At 37.8% G+C, this 10,093-nt stretch overlaps 3 protein-coding genes across 3 annotated transcripts in view; 1 reads left to right on the top strand and 2 right to left on the bottom strand.

Annotated features, from left to right (window-relative positions):
• LOC111457930 (E3 ubiquitin-protein ligase MIEL1-like) overlaps nt 1–191 on the bottom strand; it is a 4,718-nt gene extending 4,527 nt beyond the window's left edge. Inside the window, exon 1 of the mRNA XM_023100381.1 lies at nt 49–191. The gene's annotated coding sequence lies outside the window, so the exon portion shown is untranslated. The remainder of the gene's footprint in view (nt 1–48) is intronic.
• Nucleotides 192–2,680: 2,489 nt separating this feature from the next.
• On the top strand, nt 2,681–4,902 carry LOC111457450 (DNA ligase 1-like). Its single transcript, XM_023099652.1, has 4 exons — nt 2,681–3,639; nt 3,688–3,841; nt 4,232–4,329; nt 4,653–4,902. Exons 1-4 carry the CDS (start codon nt 3,007–3,009, stop codon nt 4,689–4,691), a joined length of 924 nt encoding a protein of 307 aa, XP_022955420.1. The 5' UTR covers nt 2,681–3,006; the 3' UTR covers nt 4,692–4,902.
• A 428-nt stretch (nt 4,903–5,330) lies between these two features.
• LOC111457730 (serine/threonine-protein kinase PBL27-like) lies at nt 5,331–10,069 on the bottom strand. The gene is made up of 5 exons (XM_023100109.1): nt 9,580–10,069; nt 7,640–7,839; nt 7,376–7,565; nt 6,539–6,930; nt 5,331–6,458 (listed from the first exon to the last, which is right to left on the bottom strand). Exons 1-5 carry the CDS (start codon nt 9,788–9,790, stop codon nt 5,832–5,834), a joined length of 1,620 nt encoding a protein of 539 aa, XP_022955877.1. The 5' UTR covers nt 9,791–10,069; the 3' UTR covers nt 5,331–5,831.
• Between the last annotated feature and the right edge of the window lie 24 nt (nt 10,070–10,093).

A 10,093-nucleotide genomic window follows, 5' to 3' on the forward strand; every position in this document is an offset into this window, starting at 1 on the left:
GGGGGGGGGGGGGGAATCCGTAAAGGATAAGGTGGGTCGAAGGCTGACATGGGGAGATGAAAAGAGCAGGCGCCGAAATTTTAGCTAATGGGGAATTCAATGAAGGAAAAGAAGAAGTGTGAAGCCAAGAATCTGATTGGAGCATTTTATCAAACACTTCGAAGGCAATGAGTATTCCATTGTTTCATCACTTTTTCTTTCTTGGAGGAAGAAACTTCTTCTCTTCCCCCACTTGATGGCGAAGGTGGAAGAGACTGTGAATCCCAATGAAATTCAGCTCTGCAAATTTTGGAAGCCATTTCCGTACTAAAATAACCTTTCAACTTACAGTTCCATTTTTCGTCTCAACCTCTGGATTCTTGCTCTCTTGCTCCTCATTTCTCAATTCTAAGCTACCAATTCTTTTACGTTACCTCAAACTAACTTATTAATTATTTAAACCATAATTAATAATTAAAATTTCATAAAATTTAAATATTAAATATTTATCAGATAGAATATATCATTAAAAATTATTAATTACTAGCGTTAAATATTTTAATTTTTTAAAAAAAATGAAATTGAATTTTTATGATGGGATGGAGTTAACCCAACCAAAAAAGTATTAACCTACCAACCGAACCAAATTTTTAATTTTTAAAAAAATTCAATCGAACGTTAATTCAAACACAAAATGATTCAAGTAGTCTAAGTTTATCGGTCGAGTCATATGAACTTTATATTAACTTAATAAAAAAATATTTTAAAATTATAAATTTAGTCGGCAAATTTAGACAATTGTGTCTTGATTTTAAACTTTAAAAAAGGTCTAATCTACCCTTCAAAATTTTAAGGATTAATGGAATTGTTATATATAAATTAAAATTTAATAACTCTCAATTTTGTATTTATTAAATCATGTTTGAAATAATATATATATATATATATTAATTATATTCTTCCCAAGATTCCACGTGTATTAAAATAAAAAATTAACTTATATGAATTAAATATAATATACAAATAAAAATAACCCATACAAATATTTGAAAACACGACAAAATCAAGAAAAAAAAATCGAATCTTACAACTCAATAAATAAATAAATAAATAAATAAATAAAAAGGTTTAGAATCAAAATAATGTTTAAATATTGTTGTTTCTAATTTTTAAGGTTATAAACGTAATTTTATATTAAAATATGTTTTAAATTGTCTCAATATATATCATACAAATTTGTATTTTCAATTTTATTTATATTTTGTCAATTAATTTAAATAAAATTATATATCATTTTCCTTTCCCAATAGGAAAATAAGAAATGGGTTGAGATATGGAAGGGCTCCACGTGGAGAATTATTGCCTAACATCGTGACAAAATTATAATATTCTATTATTTTTTCTCAATTTTTTATTTATTTTTATAAATTTAATAATATTCGGTGCATTTTTCATACATTTGAAAATACTTTAAAATGAAGATGACGAGCTCGTGAAAGAAATTGGGATGAACGAGCATTTGGGGACGAAATGGTCTTTGTGCGTGTAGGTCGGGTTCTTGAGTAAGCATATATATTATTAACGGGTTTTGTTGAACAACAAAGAACCTGAGATATTGTCGAAATTAATGAATTTATAAGGTTAAATATTGCCAAATAAGTAAAGTGAGTGACACGTGGCACACACCCAATTAGAAAGTGACATGTAGCATATCAGCTGACGTGTGGAACTTCAATGGTCAAATTGTGTGCATATGGCTTACACTCACGTAGTCATATTTGCTGATTATGGCAGCTTATGTGGATGGCGATATAGCTCCGACAAATTAAAACCCGACACGTGGCAACGTTGTTTCAATCTGACGGCTGGAATTCCAACACGTGGTGTCTACTTGTTTTGTCTACAATTTTTTTTAATGAATTAATTTAATTAACAATGTTACCACTGCAAACTTTTAACATTATAATATATAGTTTTATTAAGCCTATAAAATCAGCACACGTTGCAATAAAAAAAAATTATTCCAAGAGAATAAATCAATAAAAATATAAATTTTAATATTATATTTAATGCAACACAACCGACTTGCCTCTACATTAGGCAAGTCATTGGGCTCGACCTTGTCTTTGTTCGGGGTCAAAGTCTCTCAATGCAACGTCGCATCTCATGTCATCTCGATCCCCATCGACATGGTCCATATGTCTTGACGTCATCCCGAGTCTCGGGATGTCATCGACCATCACAACTTGCTCAGTCATGTTATCGAGAACGGGCCCATGTAAATTATCACATATACCATAGTTCATTCGACATATAATGAGCACATTGAACAAAAATTTTAAAGTCCAATAACCGAATTTATAATTTAACAAAAAAAAAAAAAAATATATATATATATATATATATATATACACATAATTTTAATACGCTACAATTTATATATTTTTAATTTTACAACAATTTAATTTACGTCATTAAAAAGTTAACCTAATTTGAAAGTTTATAAATCCCTAATTAATATATTAATCTATTTAGTGAAAATATTTTTTTTAAAATTTTAATGACAATTTTTATAATAAGGACAAAATGGTCATAAATAAAAGTTTATAACTAAGTTAGGGACTAAAAAGTAATTTTAAACCTGAAATAGAAGGGAAGGGTAATTTCGGGTATTGAAAAGTTTGGAAATGGAAGGCTTTTGGAAGAGTTCGAAAGGTATCCGGAAAATGCTCCATGTTCAACGTTTGAAGCAGAGAGAAAAACGGGACGCCAATGGCTATGGAGAAACAAGCCCTAACAAACCAAATGCCGCTCATGGAATTTCATGTTTCCAACGCGATTATAATTACAAACAAGTATGAACAATCCAACCAACGAATTAATCTCTCGGCTTTGATTTGCTTCCTTCTTTGCTGTCGCTGCTCAATCGATCTCTCCCTGGGCGTTTTGAAGGCGGGAGAGATCTAATTCTATATTCTTCGAATTTCTCCTTCCTCCGCCACTTCATCCATCAATTTTGCCTCAATAATGGGCTGTGGAGAGTCGAAGCTTGCTGTCGCCACCACCGATGGCGTCCTACTCCGCAAGAAATCCAGCGCAAGATCCAAGAACGGATCCAAAGCTGCTGCTGTTGCGGTTGTGGATGATGCGAAGGCTGCGTCTGTGAAAAAAACAGAGAAGATTATCGATGAGGAGAAAATCGATGGCTCTGTGAAGATTGAATCGGAGAAAAAAATAGAGAAGCGAGAGGAGAAGAAGAGCGATGCCGAGAATATCGTTGGCGCTGTGAAGTTTGAATCCGAGGAGAAGAGCGATGGTGTTGTGGCGGAGGTCCAGAATCCGGCGACGGAAGTAGCGAAAACAGAGGAGATAAAAGAGAAGGAGGTCACCTGTGACGGCGAGAAGAAGGCGAACAATGACGGTGCTATTGAAAAACAGGTCGCCGGAGAAACGAAAGCAGAGAAGGAGAAGGAGAAGGAGGCCATTGTTTTCGACAGTGCAATTGAAGCAGCACAGGGAACTAAACCTGTCGTGGAACCGCAGTTGGCCGGAGAAGTAGAACAGGAAAATAAACCTGTTGAGAAAAAGCAGGTGGCCGGAGAGGTAGAACCGAGAATTAAACCTGTTGAGGAAAAGCAATTGGCCGGACAAGTTGAACAGGTAACTAAACTCGTTGAGAAAAAGCCGTTGACCGAACAAGTAGAACAGGTAATTAGAACTGTAGATGAAAAGCAGTTGCCCATTGAAACGAAGACAGAGAAGAAGGAAGGCGGCGATAATGGCTGCAGCGGCGTTGAACAAGTAATCAAACCGGTGGAGGAAAAGCAATTGGCCGAAGAATCCAAAGTAGAGAAGCAAACTGGTCAGTAAAATTTCTACACAATGCAAGAAAATTATTTCAAACTTCTTTACTAAATTTTGCTTAAACAAATTTCTAACAACAATTTTATAGCTCTACTGTATATCTAAAATTCTTAAAACATTAACGGATCTGCATGGGATAACAATCTAATTTTTGATCTGGGTTCCAACCTTTCAATTATATCGGTCAAGAACTTTAGGTAGCAATTTAAGCAATAGCAAGTATCTTTTTCAAAGGTTGAATATTCAATCTTTCCTTCCCAAATTTAGTTAATTGGGAGCAGAGTTCATATGGTTTACAATTATAACCAAATCGATAACAATAGCAATAACAAATTATTTGATTTCACCCCCACAAAGAGGTAAAGATTTGTCTGATTTATGTGGACAGGAGAGGCAGTGAAATTGAAAGAAGAAACCCAAGCTAAGAAGGAAGAACCAGCTCCAAAAGTTGAACAAACCCAAATCTCAGCCACTCCAGATTCCAAGGTAAGCTTGCTAATGATTCAGTAACTTGTAAATCTTATTATTATTGTTCATATTAATACTTAAAAACGAGATTAAATCATAAGTTTAGTACATGAACTTTGACATTTTTAGTATATTTAGATACAAATCTCAAACTTCCGAACGAGAAAGTTATTGATATCATGATCTAGTTAGAACGTTCTGAAAAATAAGCTCTATAGATTGTCTACAAGTTTATACTTCTTATTGAGAAAGTTATTGATACGATGATCGAGTTAGAACCTTATGAAAAATAAGGTCTATAGATTGTCTAAAACTTATGGAACGGGGGCTTGTTAATGCAGGGAAATGCAGGTGAATTGGCAGCGAAGGACTCGAAATAGCACAAAAAAGTGCATTAGAAGGGGCATATGATGGCAGCTACTGGTAAATGATTTTGAGGCCAAATTGAAAGATGATTGGAGAAATAGTCATAATCTTTACACAGAAACACACACATATATATATAAACCAATTTTTAATGATGTTGTAAAGATTATAGAATGTTTGCTGATGACTTTAATTGTCTAAATAAGAACTCCGGTGGTTCATTAATAAACTTAGTTATCATGATTTAAACCAATATTTAAACCTCTATAAAGAACCAACGATTTTTTAAAATAATATGGGCTAAATCAAATAAATATTAGAATATTAGGAATTAAAATATATATTTATTGTTTAATATGGGCTCAACGGTGTACAGGAACAGAGGATTGTAACTTCTAACCTTTTGATTGATATAACTCAAACCGTTGGATGTAGGCTTGAATCAATATTTTTCACGAAGCGTAGAAATATGAACCACATTCTTCCGACTTGAATAATTTCTAGGGAAGGGGAATAGGGTGGTTCAAAATACTCGAACGAGCCAAATTTTTCGAGACGGGGCAAAAAATTATTTCAAATACTGAACGAACCGTACTGGTCACATTGTTCCAACCTCCTCGAATAATTTCGAAAAACCAATTGATACTCAGAGATAAGTAACAACAAAGCTTTGTGTATAAGCCGAAAGCATAACCAATTGATACTCGGAGAGAATCCATATATGAAAGGGATTTGTAAGACTAGGAACAAAGAACTGAACTAATAGCAGCAGCCATAAGTAACAATGGAAAAACCCCACACCAAACTCACTACTTTTTTCACCATGAAATTTTAGACACCTCCAAAATTACACGGTTCAACCACGAACCAACCGACCAACCAACCGACCTATGCTCGACACCTCGTCTCGATTACATTGTCCCTCTTTCGACCTCACCATAGAAGGAAGAACCAGCAGCAGCAGCAGCAACAATACTTAAACTTGGATGCAATTGATACTATAAAAAGAAAATACTTTGTGGGATGGGCTTTGCAAATGGAACATAGATGATGATACCTCTAGTAGTTTTGTAATCTCACTCTTTTCCTTTCCTTCCTCTACTCCTCAAAAGATCAACCAAAATGTCACCAACAAACTTGGACCTTCTTCTCTTTCATTCCTGTGAACCATCAAAGCTCCCTTCAGCGTTTGCCCGCTTCCGCTCTCTCCAGTTTTCGCCCCACACTTTTGCTTCAGCCACTGCACGTTCTCTGTTCAGGTCACGGTTCCTCGGCGTTTCCCTACCTCTCCCCGTATATACAGGACTGTCTCGGAGAGATTCTTGTCGTTCCAGCTCATCCAATCCCCATTTTCGACCGGATCCGCCTCCCGTGTCGATTTTGTTCACCTCTGTACCTCCACAGCTCAATTCCCTATGGAGGTCTTTCCTTCGGTAGTCCGGTGAGTTTCTGTAGTTCGATGGGGATCCACGTCCTCGTCCACGCTCGTCCGGACTATCCAATCCATCAGATAAACCTCGTCGATCATCTCGAGCTCGTGGAGTCGATCCACCCATTCGATTGCTTTGTGAAGCAGCTGCATTTGGATCATAAGCTTGGGACGCTAAATATGTCAAAGCAGTAACAACGTCCCCAATTAGAGGTCTTGTTGCAGCCTGTTCCTGCAAGCACATTGCTGCAACGGCCAATGCCTGATAAAGTCCCCGCATGGGATAACGACCTTGCAGCAGTGGATCGGCCATCTTCGGGAACTTTCGACGATCTTTAAAAAGTGGTCGAGCCTGTATACCATTTGAAAGACGAAGCTCGAGTGATTAATATAAATCGAAATGCACAAAGAACGAAAGTCGAGCATACTCACCCATGCCACGAGATTATGCTCCCCCGGACCTCTAGTATTATCGATCGCCTTACGCCCTGTGATGAGTTCTAGAAAGACGACTCCGAAACTATATACATCTGATTTGAGAGTGAGCTGACCAGTCATAGCATACTCTGGAGCACAATAACCATATGTTCCCATCACTCTCGTCGAGACGTGAGTCTTATCACCAACTGGACCGAGTTTTGCTAGACCGAAATCTGACAGCTTCGGGTGGTAGCCCTCGTCGAGAAGAATATTAGACGACTTCAAGTCTCGATATATAACAGGCGGGTTTGCTTTGTCGTGCAAATACTCCAATCCTTTTGCAGCACCAGCTGCAATCTTCATTCTAATATTCCAATCCAAGGGCTCCTTATCAGGTGGAAGATCTGACAAACAAGTAAAAAAGTAATCAGAAACGAATACCAAAGCTTCACGACAACGCAAGACTCGTAAAGATTTAGTAGAGATTAAGACATACGAAACAACCCCGAGATTAGAGAAACCAAGAAAGGGTAACAGTCGAGTCCGTGCGTTAATACACCGAGTTTATACGTGTTAGGTTGGTTTAGTTATACCCGATCCCCCACTCTCACTCTACTTATATAACAACCCAAGACCACCGCTAGCAGATATTGTCCTCTTTGGGTTTTCCCATCCAAGCTTCCCCTCAAGGATTTAAAACGCGTCCACTAGAGAGAGGTTTCCACACGCTTATAAAGAATGTTTCGTTCCCCTCTCTGACCGATGTGGGTCATATAATGCTTTTAGATTTGAAACTTTAAGATTTGTTCCTTCCACAAGACGAAAAGAAAAAGGTAGTAGATATCGAACCGTGCAAATGATCTTCCAACGAACCCAATGGCATGAACTCGTAAACAAGAAGACGTTGATCCCCATCAGCACAATAGCCTATCAAGTTAACAAGATTCGGGTGATGTAACAGGCTAAGCATGAGAACCTCCACCAAAAACTCCCGATTTCCTTGAAGACCGTTACGGTCGAGCTGCTTCACAGCCACTACCTTCATATTACAAGGGGAAGTCATTCAGAACTTAACATATTCATGTCATAAATTTGCGAAAAATATGATCTAACCTGTCCCGTGCTCTCCAAGCGACCCTTGTAAACCCTTCCGAACCCCCCTTCTCCCAGCAAGCATTCAGATCTGAAGTTCTTCGTGGCTGTAGCGAGCTCCCGAAATGTAAACGTTTGGGCTGCAATATGTGCTGTTGTTCCATCCTTTTGAACCGTTGGTTCCTTCTTAGCATCGGATACACTCTTCGACTTCGATTTATCTGTAAAAACTAGCAACTCAGATGTTGTATCAATCCTACAAACTAATGCAACAAAACAACCAGATGCACACTACACCCTGGTTCACATAAGTCTACTGAGCTTGATACTTCCATTTCTTGAAATAAAAACAACTCGTAGTATAAATCTATAATAGCCCAAGCCCACCGCTATATTGTCCGCTTTGGCCCGTTACGTATCGTCGTCAGCCTCACGATTTTAAAACGCGTCTACTAGAGAAATGTTTCCACACACTTATAAAGAATGTTTCGTTCCCCTCTCCAACCAATCCTTACGTTTGCCATCAGCCTCACGGTTTTAAAACGCGTCTACTAGGGAGAGGTTTCCACACCCTTATAAAGAATGTTTCGTTCCCCTCTCCAACTGATCCTTACGTACGCCTTCAACCTCACGGTTTTAAAATGTGTCTACTAGGGAGAGATTTCCATACCCTTATAAAGAATGTTTTGTTCCCTTCTCCAACCGATCCTTACGTATCACCTTCAGCCTCACGGTTTTAAAACGCGTCTACTAGGGAGAGGATTCCACACCCTTATAAAGAATGTTTCATTCTTCTCTCCAACCGATCCTTACGTATTGCCGTCAGTCTCACGGCTTTAAAACGCGTCTACTAGGGAGAGGTTTCCACACCTTTATAAAGAATGTTTCATTCCCCTCTCGAACCGATCCTTACGTATCACCTTCAGCCTCACGGTTTTAAAACGCGTCTACTAGAGAGAGGTTTCCACACCTTAAGGAACATTTCGTTCCCCCTCCAACCGACACGGGATCTCACAAAATCACAAGAAATTATGAACCGTTAACGAGTTAACTAAGCTTATCCAACTCACAAATGAACACACATTTTGACCCTTTATAGTTCTTCAAGCATTTCCATGAAAAACACTTCCTAATCCTCACAATTCCTTCCAACAGAGTCAAAAGCTTCACAAAACATCACAAATCCAAACCCATTGAGTTGTGCACACATATCCCAAAACAATCCTCATGGTTTTAAAACGCGTCTGCTAGGGAGAGGTTTCCACACCCTTATAAACAATGTTTCGCTCCCCTCTCCAACCAATCCTTACATATCGCCTTCAGCCTCACGGTTTCAAAACGCGTCTACTAGGAAGAGGTTTCCACACCCTTATAAGGAATGTTTCGCTTCCCTCTCCAACCAATCCTTACATATCGCCTTTAGCCTCACGGTTTTAAAACGTATCTACTAGGAAGAGGTTTCCACACCCTTACAAGGAACATTTCCTTCCCCCTCCAACCGACACGGGATCTCACAAAATCACAAGAAATCATGAACCATTAACGAGTTAACTAAGCTTATCCAACTCACAAATGAACACACATTTTGACCCATCATAGTTCTTCAACCATTTCCATAAAAAAAACACTCCCTAATCCACACAATTCCTCCCAACAGAACCAAAAACATTACAAAACATATCACAAAAACATCCTCAGCCATGAAAAAAACACAGAAATCACAACATAGAACACAATGAGGAAGCTAACAAAACAGCACAAAGATACCTAAGGTCCCAAGAACACAAACACAATTCAAAAAGAAACCCACCCAATTGTTCAGATCAAAACAACACAAAATTCCCCCAAAAAACCTATCAACAACGAAAACTCAATGAACTAGCTCTACTAACAAGGAAAGTAAACAAAACCCTACAGAATTAACCACAGAAAATGAAAGAATCCGCCATTGATTTAATCACCTGAGCTCACTCTGGTAACATGGTGAGACTGAGCAGCAGAGCCATCCTTAGCTGAATCCTTTTTAGTAGCATCCTTCACGCCATTACCGTCTTCATCGGAGGATCCAAAACAAGGAAAACACCCACCCATAATCAAATGAAAATAACCAAAAACAACAACAAAGAAAGAAACCCCAGTAGAACAAACCCAATTACAGACCCAAACTAACATAAACACAAACAATTCATAATCATCCAACCCCTAAAACCGCGCCTCTTCCTCAACTTCTGAGACAAACCCATCTCCAAATTGCCATGAAAACCCCTTTTCTTGGTCTTAATCGCTATCAAACTCAAGAATTCGGAGTACCCATTACAGGGAAAGATCGCAACCAACACGGCCGAGGAGCAGATCACCAAATCGAAGAAGAAACTGACATCCTGCAAGAGTGGGAAGGTAAAGAAAAAGGAATGTGAATGTGAAATTTCTTTTTTTAATTTTTAATTAAAAAAAAAAAAAAAAAAAAAAAAAAAA

This window comes from Cucurbita moschata, unplaced genomic scaffold, assembly GCF_002738365.1.
Source record: "Cucurbita moschata cultivar Rifu unplaced genomic scaffold, Cmos_1.0 Cmo_Scf00020, whole genome shotgun sequence".
Classification (NCBI taxonomy): Eukaryota; Viridiplantae; Streptophyta; class Magnoliopsida; order Cucurbitales; family Cucurbitaceae; genus Cucurbita; species Cucurbita moschata.

Bases quoted from the DNA above. Each gene is read 5' to 3' on its own strand.
- LOC111457450 (XM_023099652.1), top strand. From the start codon at position 3,007: ATGGGCTGTGGAGAGTCGAAGCTTGCTGTCGCCACCACCGATGGCGTC. The intron at 3,842-4,231 runs GTCAGTAAAATT...TTATGTGGACAG, and splicing joins CAAAGTAGAGAAGCAAACTG to GAGAGGCAGTGAAATTGAAA. The intron at 4,330-4,652 runs GTAAGCTTGCTA...TTGTTAATGCAG, and splicing joins CAGCCACTCCAGATTCCAAG to GGAAATGCAGGTGAATTGGC.
- LOC111457730 (XM_023100109.1), bottom strand. From the start codon at position 9,790: ATGTTAGTTTGGGTCTGTAATTGGGTTTGTTCTACTGGGGTTTCTTTC. The intron at 7,840-9,579 runs GTGATTAAATCA...TAGTTTTTACAG, and splicing joins TGTTACCAGAGTGAGCTCAG to ATAAATCGAAGTCGAAGAGT. The intron at 6,459-6,538 runs GTGAGTATGCTC...AATGGTATACAG, and splicing joins AGCATAATCTCGTGGCATGG to GCTCGACCACTTTTTAAAGA.